The 21,391-nt window shown below is 36.7% G+C and overlaps 1 protein-coding gene and 1 non-coding gene across 2 annotated transcripts in view; both read left to right on the top strand.

Annotated features, from left to right (window-relative positions):
• Window positions 1–21,391, top strand: part of NOX4 (NADPH oxidase 4) — a 148,535-nt gene that overhangs the window by 49,494 nt on the left and 77,650 nt on the right. The window contains exons 9-11 of the mRNA XM_060157883.1: window positions 7,662–7,878; window positions 10,164–10,328; window positions 10,451–10,513. Coding sequence (XP_060013866.1) covers window positions 7,662–7,878; window positions 10,164–10,328; window positions 10,451–10,513 — 445 coding nt within the window. The remainder of the gene's footprint in view (window positions 1–7,661; window positions 7,879–10,163; window positions 10,329–10,450; window positions 10,514–21,391) is intronic.
• LOC132526641 (U6 spliceosomal RNA) lies at window positions 9,697–9,803 on the top strand. Its single transcript, XR_009542632.1, has one exon. It is a non-coding gene; the product is annotated as a U6 spliceosomal RNA (small nuclear RNA).

The raw sequence follows: 21,391 nt of genomic DNA, 5'->3' as shown, positions 1-21,391 counted from the left end.
CTTTGTTATGTGGAATTCAAATCCCCCCCATAATATTTACATATTTTCCATATGTTAATAAATATAGTGTTCTATACAACTATGATCTTTAGACATGTATGTGTTTTTTCCCATTTCTAATTTCCCATTCATAGGATTAATTTTCCTTCTTGTGTAAAAAATGATTTTTCTATGTAATAATTCCTGACTAAAGTCTTATGATTTATTTATTTTTGCTGATATTTTATCCTGAAAGCCAGGTAGGGGTGGGAATTGAGATCGTGCGGTATTTTCTCCCATAAGGAGGCCATTGTATAGACAGAGATGTGTAGTATATTTGAAGCATTTTCATGTAAATGAATTAATTTATGCTATGAGCTATGCTTACTAATGCATTTTTAATCTTCTAAACTGTGAGTTAACGTTCTCCCCAGTTTGAGGATAGAAGTAGGAGCTTCAGCCCAAATACTTTCTCACATAATTTTAACCTCAGTGTTTCTCCTGGGACCTTATTTATAATAACAAGTGGTTCTGGCTAGAGGTACAGGGTGAGAAAGTTGGGGAGGAAGGAGAAGGAACTAGGGCTAAATTTATGGTAAAAATATTTTCAGTACATTAATGTTTTTTATGAAATGTGGAATAATCCTTTTCTCTCCCACTGCCCTTTTAGCAAAGCCTGAAAGCAGAGGAAATAGTAACAAATATTAGATGCTTACATATTTTTTTCCTTCCCAAGAGATCAAAGTCCTTTCCTTTATATACCTGTGAAGTAGAGGGTAAGCCCCCAGGCACTGTCTCTCGCTTTCAGCTGAGAAAACGTATTAAAATGACCTATTTTCCTTCACACACTTAGGGAGGGTTGGGATCTTGACCCTATGTCCTTAGACTCCAAGGCTTTGTTTTGCCAGCTGCATTGTGTCTGTGGCAGGGTGCTTAATTGCAGGGCTCGCTGCAAAATGAAAATGCGGGGCCCTTTGATAGAAAATTATTAAGCATTTCAAGATGATGGCAACAGAGCATTGAACCAATTACAGTGCCTTTCTAAGATCAGGGTCCCGTGAGAGCACACAGGTCACACACCCACGATGCTGGCCCTGTTTGTGTTGCCCAGTCTCGTACCTTGGGCATCACCACCAGCAAGAGCTAGGCACAATACATGCTCCACTCAAGCTGCAGGTTGCGAGTACACTCGGCTATCTGTAGCAAGAGCCCAGCAAAGAACGCAGAGGCAAGTATCTGGCAAGAATCTGGCCAGACCCGACAAAGTGGGGGCGAGAGTAGAAGCTTTGGTTGGATGGGTATCTGATGCTTAGGGTTTCCCTGAGGCACGCTGGATCCTTAGTTTAGGAAAGCACTCTATTTCTAGATGCTGCTAACAGATAGAATTGACTCTCTTGATGACTTGTCTACCTAGGTTAGGATGGGCTCAGGTTCAGGGCAGGGCTGAGATCTCAGGTTGGACTTTGCAGCACTCAAGGGTGAAGAGGGATGCTGTAAGTTGCAGACCTATTTAATGCTGTTCCCTGCAAAGTTGAATGAACACACATGGTTTATTTTACTAAATGCCATTTGCTAAAGTCTAGACATCTTTATTGAAATTAGAATGAGTTCAAACTAACTTCTGTGTTTGTTAAAACCGGGTGACTCCTCAATCACGTGTTTCAAAAATAACCACAACAAAAAATTGTTTATATACTTCTAGCCATTTATTAATCCATTCAGTGAATATTTATCGAACACTTGTTACAGATTATAGGCACTGTTCCAGACACCAGAAAAATAGAGGCACAGGACAAATCTTTGACCTTAAGTAGTGTATATTCTAGTGGATTCCTCAGAATCCAGTGAATTCCAGTGGGTTTTGCAATATTGAATTTGGATGTATTTTCTTAAGCTCTTTTTTTGTACTTGAAGCAAAGTAAAAAGAATGGTCAGAAACAAGTTGTTATATTTTTTCTGTAAAGAAAAGAAATATTTTGTATGTTATAGAATACAAGGTAAAAAATAGATTCCTCCTGGGACAAGGATTTTTTTCTCCACTTTAAAAAAGGATTAAAATCACCACAAACATAAAGGTCTCATAAGCAACACTGCATTTGTTAAAAATGTGTAACTTGCAGTTAAAGTAGAGATGATTTTGTGATTCTTTTTTTGGCAGGCATAGTGTTTTGTAATATTTAACTTTTGCCGTAAAAAGTTCTTATGATTTCTATGTTTTAACCTGGTAGGATTTATTCTGTGTACTATATTATTTTCTATGACTTTGTCACAGCCAGGCGTTAAAAAATAGTGGTATAACTATAATGCCTAGTGAGGAAAAAAGGAAAGAAAGAAAGAAACCTATTTTGTGGAAACACTGTTGAGTGTTGAAAGCACATCTTGAAATCCTTATGAGTGCAAAAACAAGTGTCCACAACCATGTGTTTTGATACACCATAAAATCCTTGATCTCTCATGATTGAAGGACGCTAGACATTCCAGAGATACTTCAAAATCTCTCTTTTAGAACATAATGCAATATACCTAAAATAAATTAGTAATAAGTGTTCCTATTCCCACATAGGCCATGTGCCTCCTTCCCCAACTCCCTGCCACATCACTGTCTTAACTTGGCAATATTCTCTGCTTACCATTCACTAATGTCTTTTTCTTTCACTTTCAAATGATTTTTCATTTAATTAGGAAAGGTACAACAATATAAGAATGTTCCCTTTATTTTATTATTATTTTTTTTTTTTTGCGGTAGGCGGGCCTCTCACTGTTGTGGCCTCTCCCGTTGCGGAGCACAGGCTCTGGACGCGCAGGCTCAGCGGCCATGGCTCATGGGCCCAGCCGCTCCGCGCGCGGCATGTGGGATCTTCCCGGACCCGGGCACGAACCCGTGTCCCCTGCATCGGCAGGCAGACTCTCAACCACTGCACCATCAGGGAAGCCCTCCCTTTATTTTAACTTTTAGATGCACTTGCTGTATTCAAACAAATTATGTAGTTATTATTTGCTTTTAAAATCAATTCACTAGAAACTCACTGAAGACTTACTACATGCAAGAAACTTGCAGGAGGGCTGATGAGATTTGGCAGTGAGTGTAGTTATAAGAGGGATATATAAATGCACAAGATATTATCCCTTCTACTAATTTGGGAATAAACAATGTGCTTTTGTTCATACTACTCCCTCATATTGGAATGCCATTTCCCTAGTCTCTAACATTAGAATCTCCACATCCTTCAGTTGCTTCCCCGTGAAGCCCTTTCCAGAATGTCATAATCAGAGTTCATTATCTCTATGTACTCTCCAGGGGTCACTATACGTCTATATAGCCTTACTCATTTTGGTTTTTAGTTGTTTTTGCTTTCATGCCTAATTATACCCATTAAAGTTGTGCTATTCAATTTAGATTAATTGCAATGAAATAATATGAAAAATTCAATTTTTTGCCTGCACTACCACGTTTCAATTGCTCAATAGCCACATGTGGCCCATGGCTGGACAGCACAGATTTAGACCATTTCCACCACCACAGAAAGTTCTGTTGGATAGAAGTGCGCTAAATTCTAAGCTTCTTAAAGACAGAGGCCATATCGTTTAAATTAATATGTTTCAAAACTTAAATAATAATAAATGTGAAATAGGTGTATCTCAGTGGTGATGTGGGGCAAGGAAGAAAATCAGGATTATTCGTCAGATAGATACAGCTGTGCATTATTTAAAGTGTTAATTAAAGTGGGCTCTGTTGTATTTGAAAAGATTGCATTAAACTCTAAAGAAAGACAAGGCTATTATGTTTGCTGAAATAAATATAGGTACTAGGGATTCAAAGAAATCACAAAGACCACATGTAATATTGAACTCAGTTTTAACAAATGTGGTCACAGTGAAGTAATTGGATTAAAAAGATGATATCTTATTTTTATCTATCAATCTAGTATCTATAATATCTAATGTACATTCCTATTCAAAATTCTTCAGAGTGAAATTATTTTATGGACTTGAAACATAATTTTTAAAGAAATATTATATTCTAAGGTTGCAAATTCTAAGCATTTCTTCAGTAGTACCAAAGAAATTTCTGAAATTTCTAAAAAGTTCTGTACCAGTACTAAAAAAGTTTTATTTTTTACTAGTACAATGAAAAAGTAAGTTACTGCATTTATTTGAACTTAAAAAATAACATAAAATTATTGGTTTGGTAGAAATATACTACCTCCTTTTCCAGATATATAACCATGTAGAGCCATAAAGTTTATTCATTGCACACATTGGTCTTCAATTTCAGTATATTGTTCATAAGTAGAATGGGGATTCTGCAGGGGGAGCAGGTCTAGTACATGGGAAGGTGTATGGCCTTTGTACTCTGACTTGGCTACAGACTGACAGTGTGGTCTTGGGCAGATTACTTAACAGTTCTGAATGTTTTCACTCATTCTGAGATGGGGCTACTGACCTTTACCACACAAATGTATTATGAAGTTTGTGGAAATAGGTGTTGAAGCAGCAAGCACCTGTCTGGCATGTACTACCTATCCTTCCAATACTAAGTTTAATACCTGCCAGTGTCCTTCCTTTTGAACCCGTCAGTATCTTTACCACCTAATTTAGCCAAAAAACCCAGAGATTCCATGCTTGATTTTTTTCTGATGAATGATATTTTTGGTTTCTTATCATTGTTTGCCCGTAGATCTTTTCTCTCTTATCCATGTTTCTTCAATGGCAACAACTACAACCTGAGACAAAGAAAAGACCATTTTAATGGGCATAGACAGAGGTAACCTATGCCATTAAGCTTGATAATAGCTTAAAATAACATAAAACTCTCAAAATTAAAAGGGATTTTAGAATATTATATGCTACTTTATACACCAAGAATGGCAACATTGTTTATTTGATTGGGCTGTCCTGAAGATTTGTACTGCATAGTAAAAACATTTGTCATTCTAAGGACCATTAGCACATGGGGTGATGCCCACTTGAATGCTGTGATGACTTAGGAGAAGGAATAAATAACATTTCTTTGCCTGATGTGAAGCAGCCCCTTCACACACACACACACACATACACACACACACACACACACTCACACACACACTCACACACACACACACACACACACACACACACACACACTCTCTCTATCTGACCTAATTTCCAGGGTTTTGTTCGTTTTGAACCCCTTCCCTTAATGTCTACTTCTTTAACCAACTGATTTGCTATGTACGATATAGGTTTTTGGAGTGAGGGAGCTCAGGTTTCTGAATCCCATGCTTTGACTACTACTTAATTAATCTCTGACCTAAACGATAGCCTTGTGTTTCTCATCTGTGTAATGGGAATAAAAACACCTGGTATGTTATTTTGTTTTGAATTTTAAGTGGGAAATAGATGTTTACAAAATTCCTGACATACTTTCTTAATAAATATTGACCTTCCCCTCCCTTACTTTTTCAAAGGTATGTTGTGAGGATCCAATGATCCAGTGAACTAACATGCTGTATAGTAAGAGGTGAAGAGCTTAGAATTTGAGTCAGACCTGTGTTCAAATCTTGGCTCGGCCACTTATTAGCTGTGTGACCCTAGGGTATTAATTTATTAAAATAGTTTCTTAATTTGTAAAATGGGAATAATAATTTGTATTTCATGTAGCTGTGGTGAGGGTAATGTGAAATGTATACAAATTGCTCTGGACTGGACCTCATGTCTTCTATACATTACTAAGCTCTTTTTTTTTTTTTTGCGGTACACGGGCCTCTCACTGTTGTAGCCTCTCCCGTTGCGGAGCACAGGCTCCCGAGGCGCAGGCTCAGCGGCCATGGCTCACGGGCCCAGCCGCTCCGCAGCATGTGGGATTTTCCTGGACTGGGGCACGAACCCGTGTCTGCTGCATCGGCAGGCGGACTCTCAACCACTGCGCCACCAGGGAAGCCCACTAAGCTCTTATCAAATCACTCTACTCAAATTATTATTTGTGGTCTGAGTTATGTTCAGCTTCTCTAAAGATATCTTCTAAACTGGATTTTAAGTTTTTGGAGTGTTAGGGGCCAGATCTGACTATCTGTAGCACCACCTAGGATACTGCCAGTTGCATTATGCCACTGTTTGTTCAACTTAGCAACCAATAGAAAAAAATGATCGAGATTTTTGGCCTGCCCACCCATCAGCCACTACCCTTGGGATAGTTAGTAAGAGCAACAGGTTTGGGTAACTCATTACTTGTAATAAAAGCTGCATCAAATTAATGGATTTTTCAAGTATTAAAATGACACAATTGTATTATATGACTAGAACTCTATAAAAGATTACTTTTATAGAGTTTAGATTACTTTTAAAGAGTACTTGGCTCACATTTATATAATATGCATTCATTTATTCCATACCTAGGCCATATCTACTGCATTACTGAAAAAAAATGTGTGTGTGGTCTACCATGGATGTTATGTAATACAGCCACTACTTAGATTCTCCTGACGTGTTCTCTGTGCTCTCCAGTGACTTCATAATGACTGGTTTTAGGGAAGAAAGTAAAATAAAGTGAAGAGAGAAAGGGAATTGAACATAAGTAAAAGGGGTAAAAGGGAGAATGATCAGGTTGAGTAGATGGTACCTTCCACCAAAGACTACCTTAGTCATTGCTAAGTCATTGACCTATTTAGTGTCAGTTTTCTTGTTATAGTTTTTGTTGTTTGAAAATATCATCCTTGTAATATCATTTGTAAAATTATAGCTGTGGTGAACTTAAAGATGTACTTTTTAAATGTACTAAAATTGATTGTTTGGGAGCATGAAGGGTAATTTAAAAACATACTCAGACAACAAGGAAAAATAATTTTGGAAACCAAAATTTTAGTATCTCAAAATTAAAATAAACATTTTCAATGCTTTTCAAAATCTTACTATTTTCTTCAAGATTTGCTTATGCCAAAAAAATTTTTTTTATATAATCTATGATTTCATGCACTATCCCTGTGAGGTAGATCTTACTTAACTCCTTATAAGAAATAAAGAGCACAGAAAGTTGAAGGGTTATCTTAAATCTCACAAAATATGAAATAATAAGAATGGGATTTTAGGGTTTTAAGTTCTCCTTCCTGATTCATTATTTTGAGCCTTTTATGTGGTCCTGTTTATGGAGAAATTGAAAAGTAAGCAGGTTTAGGGCCTGATTGCTGTGTATTGTTTTCAGATCACAGGAGGTGCAAGCTTCCAGTTTCTGTTGTTATGTTTGTTTAATGTTTCTCTGTAAATCAACAAGGCTTGTTTTATCTAGTCTTAGCCAAATCAAGTATGATCCCCATACTTTTCCATTTGTGTTTGAAATTATAGTGAAAGTACTCATCATTATAGTGTTTATTGAAGTGAAAACTTGTATGAGATTGTATGAATGCCTAATAGACTTGAAGTAAAGGCTGTCAAATTCAAGAATATTTGGAAAGATTGCATGTGTCTTCTCTACCATGTATTTGTGGCATTTGTGGGGGGGTCTAAATTTTTTGATTTAGTTCCATAGTAAAGAAGTTATTAAAAGTTTTAAGATTTCTCAATTGCTCTTAAGTAAGATATATGAGAAGCATTTTTTTGGATAAATGCTATGTAAAGTTAACAAGAAAATAAGGTTATTTTCTTGTACTCTGTTCTCTGATTTCAATCTCTTTTTCATCTCCTTGTTTTTATTTTTTTCTTAACTTTAGAGGGCTGCTTAAGTATCAAACTAATTTAGATACGCACCCTCCTGGCTGCATCAATCTTAATGGAACCCGCTACCAGAATTTTCACTTACCAGAGGATCTCTCAGAACATTTTCATGAATCTTTCCCTGGAGGATTTTCAAAACCAGATGAGCTTACCCAGAACACATTTGTGAAGATTTGTATGGAAGAGCCCAGGTTCCAAGCTAATTTTCCACAGGTCGGATTAATTCTATGTCTTTAATAGTCTCTGCAAAGTCCATGTTTCCATAACAATTGATCAACATTGTATTTCGACATGTTTTTGAAGGTAATGAAGCAATTATTCTTGCAGAAGAGAATGTTTCAGGATGTTTCAATAGCAAGTTAGTACCTATTGTTTCATTATAGGCAGCCGACAGCTCAACGAGAAAGACCTATGATATTACAGAATATAGAAAATCCCTGCTTAACTGATCATATGATCTTTGCATACTGTGGCACTGGTACTTGCCACAAGAAAGGTAGCAAAGATATTTTCCTTATGCATTGAGTAAAATAAGTTGAATAAGGAAAACAATAGTGAAAGAACTAGTACTACTACTAATAATTATTATGGTATATTATAATATTATGGTACAATATTATATATAATATTATAAATACTAAGCTGTAAAATCAATTTATTGAATGCTTAATATCATCTGCTAGGAACTATGCTAAAATATGTTATATGCATAATTTCTTCAGTATTCACAACTCTTTGAAGTAATTAGTATCATCCTCAATTTTCTGATGAGGAAATTGTGGCTTAAATACATAAAATACCTTGACCAAACTCTACAGGCTAACACGTGGGAGAAGTAGAGGGTAAAACCAGGTTGTTGATTTGCTCTTAGAAAACTTCTTTCCCAAAGACCCAGCCAGTAGTTTGATAAAGGTCCTAATCTTCCCTTGTGGCCATGGGAGCTGCCCACATGGGTATTATGCCTTGTATTCTTTGTCTGTAGCAAGTGAAAATCAGGGAATAGTGATGTTGAATGTCTGTTTTAAGAATAAGAAAGGGGGGTCAAAAGGTTGAGTTTGTAGGTTACTTTGGAGTGAGTGAGTGTTAGTCTTGTGTTTATTATTAATAATAACCCTCTAGATTTCTGTTAGACTTTACAACCTTCATTGCTTTTCTGGGCTTCACACACTACTATATGTTAGGGAGGGCAGGTACTGGGACTCCCACTTTACTTGTGTGCAACCTGATGCTCGAATGGTGACTGTCCCAAAGTTGCAGAGCTTGTCCTGTGATGCTTACTCTTCACATAGTTTCTAACCAAATGTGAGGAAGAGGCATGATTTGCGTGGAAGAATATAGTTCTGGAATAACTCTGTAAATAAGGTTTAAAGAAGCGACCATGAAAATAAGTTTGAGTTGGAGGCCTCCAGGTGTTGAGGGAGGTAAAGTACGCAGCTGTAGGAGAAAGGTTGGCTACACAGGTTATGCAGTTATCCTGGGATCAGGGCTCTCCCTCCAGCACACATGCAAAATTGTCATGGTTTCCAAATTCTAAATATTATCTGCTATTCATATTACGTAAAAGTAAGTTGTGAACAACACATGTGGTATACCCATATTTAAAAATATGTGCATATCCATATTTACATTGGGTATACATTTTGTATATGTACATTATGCATATACATTGTGTGCATTAACAATATCTATGGTTCTCATTTTTTTAACGAACATTGAACTGGTACATTTTTGTTAAAATCATCTTCAGATTTATTTGAGCTTTTACTTCCCTTTCTTCTCTTGTTAGATAAAGATATTGTATATATATACATTATATATTTCTGGTGTGCACAGAAGGATATATGAAACAACATATGCTTACCTGTTAATGGTAGTTATACCCTTAGCAATGGCTAGAGGGTACGGTCTTGATATTACTTCCCCTTTTATTTCATACTTTACTCTTGTTTAAGTTGCAGTGAGCATCTGTTGTTTTTTACACATTTTTCTTTACACTTTGTTATTTAAAATACAGATTAAAATATTATTACTGTTCTCACTTCAGCAGCACATATACTAAAATTGGAACGATACAGAGAAGATTAACATGGCCCCTGCACAAGGATGCCAGGCAAACTCATGAAGCGTTCCATATCTTTGGCCATGTAACTTGCTTTGGCCAATGGGATGCTAGTGGATGTGATGTGAGCAGAGGATATGATGTGTGTGCTTGTCTGATTGGGCTTGTCCTCTTGTACTTCTACCAGCACCATGGCAAGAGCATACCTGGGGTAGCCACTGCTCCTCAAGCTTTGGTCCTATGATGTGACACATGGAACAAACACCCCAGTTGTCCTACAGATATGTTACCAAGAAATAAATGTTTATTATTGAATGCTAAAAAATATATATTATTACTGTATTATTACTGTAATGTGTCAAATAAGCAGTTGGGCAGGATATAAAGATTCTTATAATACAAGTGTTTCTTAAAGTGTATTTCAAAAATTCCCCGTTAGACCTGGCTTTGGATTTCTGGACCTTTGTGCCTGTATTGTGCTGAAAGGCTTTACAGGTGTATCCGGAGCAATAAACCAGTCACCATCATCTCAGTCATAAGTCATCCCTCAGATGTCATGGAAATCCGAATGGTCAAAGAAAATTTTAAAGCAAGACCTGGCCAGGTGAGTCAGTGTCCGGAAACTTTTAAAATACCCTTTATCTTTACATATTTTTTGAAAATTAGCATCGTTAGACTATTTGGATTTCTTTTCTGGTCATTTAAAAATTGTTTGTTGCTTTTTAGTATATTGTTCTACATTGTCCCAGTGTGTCTGCATTGGAAAACCATCCATTTACTCTCACAATGGTAAGAAACTTGTTTTTTGATTTTTTAATTTTTAGAATGAAATGTGTCTTTTTCTTTTTGTGTGTGTACACTCCACTCCACTCCATGTCATTCAAACCTGTCACAATATCCTTACTGTTTAAGGAAGCCATCTTTTTACAAAGAAATATAATTATTCAGAAACTTTTAAACTATTTATTATTTTCTACAACTTTAAACTTCAGGAAATAGTATATTTAATTCATTAAACCTTGTTGATTCAAAATGCAGAAAATTTCCTGAATATTTGGACTCTTCCTTTTATGAATTATGTACCAAAATGTAATATGTGCATGATTTTCTTTAGAGAGGTTAAAATTATAGAAAAGGAAATTCCTCTGGGTTGAGGTGGAAGCATAAGAAAATGTTTAGAAAAGAAAAAGCCCAGTATAATTGGCACCCAGGTTGTGTATGGAGAAAGGAAAGGAAAATAAGGTCAGAAAAATAAAATGGAATAATAATGAGGGGAAATCTAGCTAAATAACGGCATTATCAAATATTGTTAGCCCATTGTTTAACGTTATTTTTTTCCATTATACAAATGGCCTGAACCCATTATAAAAAATAAACAATTCACAAGCATGTAAGATCACATTATAACTTTTCCTCATTTCCCCACTCCCCAGTCCTTTTCTTGAGTTTGACCTATATTCTAATGTATTTTTCTGTATACTTTGGCATATATAGGTGTCTGGCATTTGTTTGCTGGATCCTTTGTTTTATCATTTTCTCTTTTTACACAACAATATGTCATGGACAACTTTCCATGTTACTGTATTTGTATATGCCTCGTTCTTTTTGATCACTGTATAATATTTCACAGTAGGAACGTACTGTAATTTATTTAATATTCCCCATTGATGATAGAGGTTAAGATTTTATTCAGTTTCTAACAAAGGTAACTGAGACAGGGACCACATGTTTAAAATATATGCTAAGATATGCAAATAAAATTGAACAAATTATGGGGGAGAGGCCAGAAAAATAACTGGTGTCAAACTGCTAAGGTTTAGGGATGAGGCTGTGCTGGGATTGGAACCGCTGTTAAATTTGATGTATTAGTCAAGTTGAAAACTTGGAAACCTTGGCCAAGTTACTTCATCTTTTTGTACATTCATTTCTCAGTGTAATATTGTGATAAAAGCAACAGCTATTCACACATTTATGAGTTTAAATGAACTACTACAAATAAAGTATGTAGAACACAGCCTGGAACGTGAAGTGTCAGGTACATGTCAATACATGTTAGCAAGTATTATGATTTTTATTTTCAGCGTGAACTTGTCCCTTGAGAACATGTACTTGTGAAGATGGCTAGGCCAGAAAATTTTGTATTTAAAGGATAAAACAAGCAGAAAAGAAGTGTCAAACGGTTAGAGAAAAAACAGAAGTTATTTATCCAATAGCAATTCTTTAAAAAGAAAGAGAATTTTTTGCTTCATTTGCTCCAAATTTTGCATTCCATTTGTATGTAGCAAATTTATTTATCTATTTATTTATTTTTAAGTTGTCTTCCAGTTTTATTGAGATATGACTGACATATACCACTGTATAAGTTTAAGGTATGCAGCATAATGATTTAGCTTACATATGTCATGAAGTGATTAGCACAATAAGTTTAGTGAACATTTGTCATCTCATATAGATTCAAAATTAAAGAAGTAGAAAATAAATATATTTTCCTTGTGATGAGAACTCTTAGGATTTACTCTGTTAACAGTTTTCATATGTATCACACTGCAGTGTTAATTATATTTATCATGTTGTATATTATATCCCTAGTGCATATTTATCTTATAACTGAAAGTATGTACCTTTTGACGGCCTTCATCCACTTCCCCCCCCATGCCCCACCCACCTTCCCCTGGTAACCATAAATCTCATCTTTTTTTCTTTTTGAGTTTGTTTGTGTCTTTATTTACTTTTGAAGTATAATTGACCTACAGCACTATGTTAGTTCTTGTTACCCAACATAGTGATTCGATATTTCTGTATGTTTCTAAACGATCACCATGATAAGTCCAGTTACCATCTGCCATCATACTAAGATATGACATAGTTATTGACTGTATTTCCTAGATTATTAATTATTGAGAAAATGTAGTTTGGTATCTAGTGAAATAATTAACAACATTCCATTTTATCAAGAAAGATGGCAACATTGGCCTACCTTGGAGACAGGTATAGTATAGTAGTTTATAGTCATTATGGTAGTTTACAGTAGTTATAGTATATATATATATATATATATATATATAGTATATATAGTATACATATAGTAGTATATATATAGTAGTTATAGTAGTTTCTCCAATAGTGATGATAGACTCCCTTTCATCTGGTGCTGTGCGGGCTGCAGGTGACAGTGAAAGGGGAAATGTGTCACCATGAGTAACAGTGGAAACTTAGTTGCCCTCATGAGATATAAAACCAATAGGAGTCCTGAGGCCATCAGGAGCCAAGTAGCCATGTCACACCCTTCACTCCTGTAGCACATGCACACCCTACAGGGTGGGTGAATAAGACTGCCCACAACCTATTAGGACAGCAGGAAGCTTGGGGAGTAAATCTAATCAACAACTATTCAGGTGTGATGTTTCAGCTCAGTCATGAAGCCATTTTCATGTGATTGCATCCACTACAGTCAGAAGAACTGTGCTTTAGTTCTGATAGTTGTAAGACATGTTTCTATTTCTCCGCAACCCTACACCCTGTAGGCATAAAGCTGGTAACATGAAAAGAAGGGGGAGAATGAAAAAGGGAGAAATACACAAGTAAGTTTGTCTTGATAGAGTAGTTTAGGAAGTTTGGCCCAATCTTGGGGTCATATGAAAATTACTTCAGAGATTAACCTTTCTTTGTGTTTGAAACTTTTTTCCAGGTTTATTGAGGTATAATTGAAAAATGAAAATTGTATATATTTAAGGTGTACAACATGAGACTATATTTTGAAAATCGTTTCTTCATCATAGCATTAAGTAGAGAATATGGAATAAGAAAAGAAGGCAGTTGCTGAATGTCAACTACAGAGAAGAGAGGGATTTTTTATAAAAATGTTTTTCAACATACACAAAAGTAGAGAGAATAGTATAATGAACTCCCACATTCCCATCACCCAGCTTCAACGACAAAAAAAAAGAAGATTGTTTACTTTTGAGTATATATTCTGTCACTGAAAACTTTTATGTTCTCTCAAAACAGAAAATCCAGGAACTTTTCACCTGTGTTACACACTGAGTAGATGCTTCTAGATCTAGTCTCTTTCAGCTGGCCTAGAACTTTTTTACAGGGCAAAGGAGAAATAACATAAAGTGTTGTGTAGAATCTGAAGGGCTTTAAGCAAATGCTTTATGTGGCCTGGTCTGCTTCCTGAAAGCTGATTGGGGAAGAGCTGTGGTAACCCTGTAGCTGGCTTGAGGCACGGATGGGAGGAAAAGAAAAGAGGAGAAGGGAACGTAGGGAACAGAAGAGCAGCAACTGGAAATAGGAGAGAGCTAAGAAAGGGAGTACAAATTACATGTGAGGTCAAAGGTAGAAATATTCACACAAATGACAGGAACTTTAGAATTCAGTCCCAACTCTGTCACTTATTAGTTCTGTCTGTGAGTGGATCTCTACTCTCATCAACTCCCAAATAGCAGTGTTTGGCTAGGAATCAAAAGAAAAGATAGGGATAGCAGTCTAAAGATAAAACAAGCTAAAATGATATAAGAATTTTCTCAGGTACTTTACATTTTGTTGTGTGAATGAAGGACTGTTTACATTCCCCCACCCCCACCCCGTGGAATCCTAAGGTGTAAGAATAGGAATAACAATACATTCTTCTTTTTTTTTTTTTTTTTGTACGCGGCCCTCTCACTGTTGCGGCCTCTCCCTTTGCGGACAGGCTCCCGACGCGCAGGCTCTGCGGTCATGGCTCACGGGCCCAGCCGTTCCGCGGCATGTGGGATCTTCCCGGCCCGGGGCACGAACCCGTGTCCCCTGCATCGGCAGGCGGACTCTCAACCACTGCGCCAACAGGGAAGCCCACAATACATTGTTCTTGGAGAAAGAATATTGGTTTAGTGACTACTTTGAGAAATAGGATGTACTTGGCTGGGTGCGTAGACGGAAGAGCTTCTCCTCACCTCAGTGAAGCGCTGTTAGGTATACAGTCCTCCTGAGTCTCCTTATGAGCAGCTTCCTACAGCAAAGGACCATCACCCTGACTCTAAAGGAGGTCTGGTAAGTCCTCAGCACAAGGGCTCTGTGTCCACTATAGGCTTGTTTCAGAAGATTCAGGGTTGGAGTGTGTTGGATGGAGGCAAAGAGGTTGCATGCCTGGGATTCTGTATCCATCATAGTTTTTCTTCTTTCTTCAATTAAGAAAAGATTTTTCCTTTTTCCTTCTGCTTCTTCCAGGCCAGTCTTCAGTTCTCTTTAAGGAACATGGTTCTCTGAAAATTCTCTAAGAAAAACAAGAAAGAAAAGACCTAAAATAGTTTGGAAAACAGTGGTTAGTGTGTATCGCTTTAAAAAATTCATAGTTTCTCTTACCATATTACTGGTTTTAAGATGTTCTTTAATAAATAATCCCATTGAATTTTATTCACCCATTTATTTAACCCTTTTCTACTTTCTCACTTTTAGATCTTTGTCTAGACTAATCTCTTTGCCCTAGAAACCAACCACTGCTTCTTCCACTTATTCACTCTCCAAATACCATGCATTCTCTTGACCTTTTCCTTTTATAAGACCCTGTATATTCTCTTCAGCAATTAGTGCCATTAAATTACCTGTTTAATACCTGTCTTCCTCCTAGACCATAAGCTCCAGGAACCCTTTCAAAGTTACATTCATAGCACAGCATCTGGTACACGGAGTAACACAATATATATCTGTTGAAAGAGTGAAAAACGCTTAATATATAGTTAGTGTTTGGGACTTACCTTGAGAAATACTTCATAGATGGATTGTCTTTTCTTCCCATCTCTCACTTGGAAGGTGAAGCCAGAGAAAAGGAAAAGCTAGAGGATTTAAGGAGAAAGAGGAAATGCTTATGGCTGATGTGTCTCTCAGTCAAAGAGCAGGCTTCCAGTCAGGTTCTGAGTCTAATCTTTTTTTTTTTTTTTACATCTTTATTGGAGTATAATTGCTTTACAATGGTGTGTTAGTTTCTGCTTTATAACAAAGTGAATCAGTTATACATATACATATGTTCCCATATCTCTTCCCTCTTTCGTCTCCCTCCCTCCCACCCTCCCTATCCCACCCCTCCAGGCGGTCACAAAGCACTGAGCTGATCTCCCTGTGCTATGCGGCTGCTTCCCACTAGCTATCTACCTTATGTTTGGTACTGTATATATGTCCATGCAACTCTCTCGCTTTGTCACAGCTTACCCTTCCCCCTCCCCATATCCTCAAGTCCATTCTCTAGTAGGTCTGTGTCTCTATTCCTGTCTTACCCCTAGGTTCTTCATGACATTTTTTTTTCTTAAATTCCATATATATGTGTTAGCATACGGTATTTGTCTTTCTCTTTCTGACTAACTTCACTCTGTATGACAGACTCTAGGTCTATCCACCTCATTACAAATAGCTCAATGTCGTTTCTTTTTATGGCTGAGTAATATTCCATTGTATATATGTGCCACATCTTCTTTATCCATTCATCCGATGATGGACACTTAGGTTGCTTCCATGTCCTGGCTATTGTAAGTAGAGCTGCAATGAGCATTTTGGTACATGACTCTTTTTGAATTATGGTTTTCTCAGGGCATATGCCCAGTAGTGGGATTGCTGGGTCCTATGGTAGTTCTACTTGTAGTTTTTTAAGGAACCTCCATACTGTTCTCCACTGAGTCTAATCTTTAAGGTCATGATGACTATTTCTCTTTAGCTGATAAGAGGACTGGGAAATGTACTTATGGTGGAGGTAGTTTGGGAAGAACCACCAAAGACAAAGGGAAACAATTTACTGAGAACATCTGGTTAGAGACAGCAGGTCAAGTTTTCACCTCCACTGCCCCATTCTCAGGGCTAACAGTGGAAAATTACTTGCTCCTAATTTCTGTTGCTTATGTGACAAATGTTATCAATATATCTTAGGTTTGCCTAGCAACCTGCAGGTCAAAATGGATCTTGACTTTGCAAGTTTTGGTTTTGTATTCACATTTATCCTTATTTTAAACATCCGTTTTTGTATGTTTTGATTATGCCATATTAAACCTCAAAGTGTTAATTGTTTTAGAAAGACTTATATCTCATAGATATTTTAAATTGCAACAATAGTTGGCTTCCAAAAGAAATTTTAAGACAAAGGAAGATTCTTCTCACCAGACCATCTGTGTACCATGTACTTTGTGTAGGCTTAGGAAATGGTTTATAGCCCTCCCACATTTGGGGGGATTGCTAGCTGTCTCACTCATACCATGCCCCAAGGGAGTCCCTGTTTTTGTAAGAGGGAAAAGAGGTGAACTGTACTGCTGCCTGGAAATGAATTTGAGTAAAGCAAAAACATTTCTAAGCTAAATTTTACATTATGCTATTATGTTAATTTACTGTCTTTTCCTGCCATTTCCTTCTGTTTGGCACTTACATGTAAAATACATGCTTTTCAAGCATTTTCACTGGATAGTTTTAAGGGTTCCTTTGAAATAAAACAAAGCAAAACAAAGTGACTTAGGGCTTCCCTGGTGGCACAGTGGTTGAGAGTCCACCTGCCAATGCAGGGGACACGGGTTTGTGCCCCGGTCTGGGAAGATCCCACATGCCACGGAGCGGCTGGGCCTGTGAGCCATGGCCGCTGAGCCTGCGCGTCTGGAGCCTGTGCTCCGCAACGGGAGAGGCCTGCATACCGCAAAAACAAAAAACAAAAAACAAAACAAAGAGACTTCCAATATGCCAATTCCCACTAAAATTGTATACACATCCCATCTTTGTCAAGGATAATAGTACCTACTAATTAAATGCCTAAACAAACTTTGAAAATATTATATTATTTAGTTCTATATTTCTATGTGATGTGTACTGTTAACTCTCTATGATACAGAAAATAATGTGACTCAGAAATATTAGATAGCACACAACTAATTAGTGGCACAGGTGAGATAGAAACACAGACTGCCTGGCTGAAAGGTGTATTGTTAGCTATTCGGCCCTGTCTCTCTCATGCCTCACCACCTAGCCATGTTCAGGGCATTCATATTTCTAAAACTCCTATTGCTCTTAGACATACTTGTTGGAGTCAACAAAAAAGAATTACCATTTAAAAGAGAAATTTATGAAACTATAAAAATGTATTTTCAAGAGAAAAATGAAGTTGAAAGTTTTATATTGCCCACACTACTAAGCTCTTCAAATATTGTGGGGAGTTGAAAGTCAAATTCCCCTGTTAGAAAAGTCTAATATTTACTTTAATATATCATGTCAGTATAAGGAAAAATCAGATCTATAACATATCCATTGATCCCAGATTCAGTAGCTTGAATTTCACCTCATTTTTTAAACAGAGGTGAAGCTTTTACAACTGAAAATAACAAAAAAAGTTGGTGCAAAGATAAGGTACAGAAGCACTATAATATTTTTCATAATTTCAGTCAAAGTAAGGCTAAGTTTTGACTACTGATTTAATTAGGAACTCAAAGGTTGGACTTTTCATTGCTTAAAGTGCTTCAACATTTCTTATACTTGACACTGACTTTGCTACACACGGAAGCCATGCTTATTTGGTGGGTGTTCCCAGAAAGTTGTGATTGTTTTCTGCAGTAACACTTGCATTCTCTCAGGGTGTAACCAGCAGGAACGTTTGCTGACAAAGGTTGTTGGAGATCAGAGGCTACTGTACAGTATTAGACCATAGATTTTGGAATCCTGAACAGCTGGGATTGGAGACCTGAATACCCCACTTATTAGTACTGTGACCTTGAACAAGATAATTAACACACTTACCTTTGGTTTACTTCTTTATAAAACATGGATAATAATAGTAACTTCTCTATGAAGCTTTGAATATGAATTAAAAAGATATAATCAAGCTAAGCAGGGTGCTTGGCACACAGGAGGTTCTCAGTTAGAAGTTGTTTCTGTTGTTGTTGTTGTTTTTCTCACTCCAATCCCACAATTAAAAAAAAAATTTTTTATTGGAGTATAGTTGATTTACAACGTTGTATTAGTCTCAGGTGTACAGCAAAGTGAATCAGTTATACATATATCTACGTTTTTTTTTAGTTTCTTTTCCCATATAGGCCATTACAGAGTACTGAGTAGAGTTCCCTGTGCTATACAGTAGGTCCCTATTAGTTATCTATTTTATATATAGTAGTGTGTATATGTCAATCCCAATCTCCCAATTTATCCCTCCCCCCGCTTCTCCCCTGGTAACCACAAGTTTGTTTTCTACATCTGTGACTATTTATGTTTTGTAACTAAGTTCATTTGTACCTTTTTCTCAGATTCCACATATAAGCACTGTCATATGATATTTTTATTTCCAATAATGTGTGGACGATCAAAACAGGATTAAACTGATTTTTTTTTTTTTTTTTTTGCTTCCTTCTCCAGCATGCAATAACTGACTAAGCTCTGGCCACAGACTGGTTTAGAAACAGTCATCTGGGGGACTGATGATTTGCCTCTTGTGGTTTACTAGCCCGTGGGATGAAGGATGTTTCAGGTTGGGTTTCCAGGGAAACAGACTGGGAGTAGAGATTTGCGTGCCAGAGGTTTGTTGGTTAGTGTGCTCAGATCAACAGCTGGTAAGGAGTGAGGGACTAAGGAGGCAAGGCAGAAGTTGAACTGTGATATAGTCTCCACAGAGACCTCAGCAGCTCACACAGGAGATCTACAGGTAAAATGGTAGTTCAGAGTTGTCCTGTCTTGAAGTCAGGAGGACAAATCTGCGTACTCCCAAATTACAGTCATTGGGTTTGACGCTTAGACATGGGTGGGGAAGCGTTTGTCTGTGGATGGCAATTCCTGGGGAGGGTCTCAGAAGTAGCTCTCAGCAGGCAGCACTTTCAGCAACTGGGAGATTGGGGAAATGAGTGTTTTAATACTGAAAATTGGGAAAAGGGAGAAGGGACGAAGACCTGAACAGGGCACCACAGTTTCCACTACACACAACACTTAGATAGATGTATTTAAATTTATATATTTATATACATTTATATACCTATAAATACATAAAAGGTGTATTAAAATATAGCTTTTGTGAGATAATTCTATTTTTAAAACTTAAACTTGAGACACATATAAATTCTAATAGTTTATCTAAAGTTATTGAACTTTAAAAATTTGTAGTCCAAACAGCAGATTTACTTGTTTCTTTACTGTGAGGGAAGGAGGTATCTAAAACATAAATTGTTTAAAGGATCAAAAAACCCAAAGTAACACAATTGATGACAAAGTTGGAACCAAAATTCAAGTTTTCTGATTCTTTTCCTTCTTTAAACCTTTATTGACTTAAAACCTGGGTAGATTTTTCTTTTCTTTTCTTTTTTTTTTTTTGACTATGTAGTTGATCTCTTAAAGTGTTTTCTAGCTGTGCTCTGTAATTACCAAACTTTGGATTTTCTGCCAAAACAAATGTATTAAGGTATGCTCTCATCTAATTTGATATGTAAATCACAGATGATTTTAAAAAGCCAAACTTAAGAAAGCATGAAACCTACTGTTTACTACAGAATGTAACATCTCTTTGTATTTAACTGAGGTAGATATTATTTATGTTTATTAATACTTTTCATGGATTCTCAAGTAAAGAATGCAGAATCTGCTCTTGTATAGCAGTAATTGATTGAAGTTTGCATAAATATCTCTGTATCCTTTCATTATTATTTTTATTCAGAAACACACGTGCTTTCCTGACATCTGTATTTTAAGTTGTATGATTCATTATTTTTAAACTTGGATAACCTGATTTCACATATTTTTCCATGAGTCACAGGAAAGTCTAGTTGTTAGTTTGTTATTGTCTGTACTTTTACATAGCATGCCTGCACTTGCCATCGTTTTTCTGATTTTTGTTTTTCATGTCTCAACCAGTCACTTTGGGAATAGTCCTTCCAGTTTTCAATGAAAACCAGACAAGAATGGCCATGGATTTCTCAAGACTGGCAAACTATTTTTGTTATTATTTGTTTAATTCCATGGGTTTAAATATAACCAGGAAGTCTGCATCAGTTGTTTTGATCTTGGGTCTTGATCTCATCTATTTAACTCTTAAAAATTACTTTTCTCTAGGGTTTCACAAATCTTTTGCTTGGACAATTTAGAAACTCAGCTGGGATGGATGATACATTAGCAAGGCAACAATGTGTCTTAACCATAGAGCAGGCACAGTGGTGGAAATTGCTCCAGAAGGTCACTAATGTTCAGGAAACTTAACAGGGCATCTGAATTCTCTGAAAATTAGACATTTTCTAACTGCTCTAGTTTGACTTTTTTCCAGGGGAAAAGAAAATATTCCTTCGGTGCCTAATGTGATCCTGCATGATAAATATGAACTTAAATAGGTCAGTGTATTCAGAGCAAACCTGTTGTTTAATATTAAACTTGGTTTATTCAATTGGTATTTTTGGATGCCTCCTTTTACTTAGATACCAAAGAGAAGATGATCAATAAAAGCTCCTTTCTTGACTTAATATCTCCTTTCTGCTACTTCCCCATTTCTCAGTTCTTCCTTTCCTCTTATTCTCTGTTAAATCCACCAACTTTGCCCATACCACTCTACTTAAACATTTCCGAGGTCAACAGTGACCATGTTATTGCCAGGTCCAAGGGTCATTTCGCAGTCCTCAGTTGGACTGACCTCTCATCTCCATTTGGCACAGCTGATCTCTTGCTGATCTCGATACCCTGCTTTCATTGTGCTTCCAGGAC

This window comes from Lagenorhynchus albirostris, chromosome 9, assembly GCF_949774975.1.
Source record: "Lagenorhynchus albirostris chromosome 9, mLagAlb1.1, whole genome shotgun sequence".
NCBI classification, from domain to species: Eukaryota; Metazoa; Chordata; class Mammalia; order Artiodactyla; family Delphinidae; genus Lagenorhynchus; species Lagenorhynchus albirostris.
Note: the sequence above shows the minus strand (reverse complement) of the source record. Positions and strands in the feature narration are given on the sequence as shown.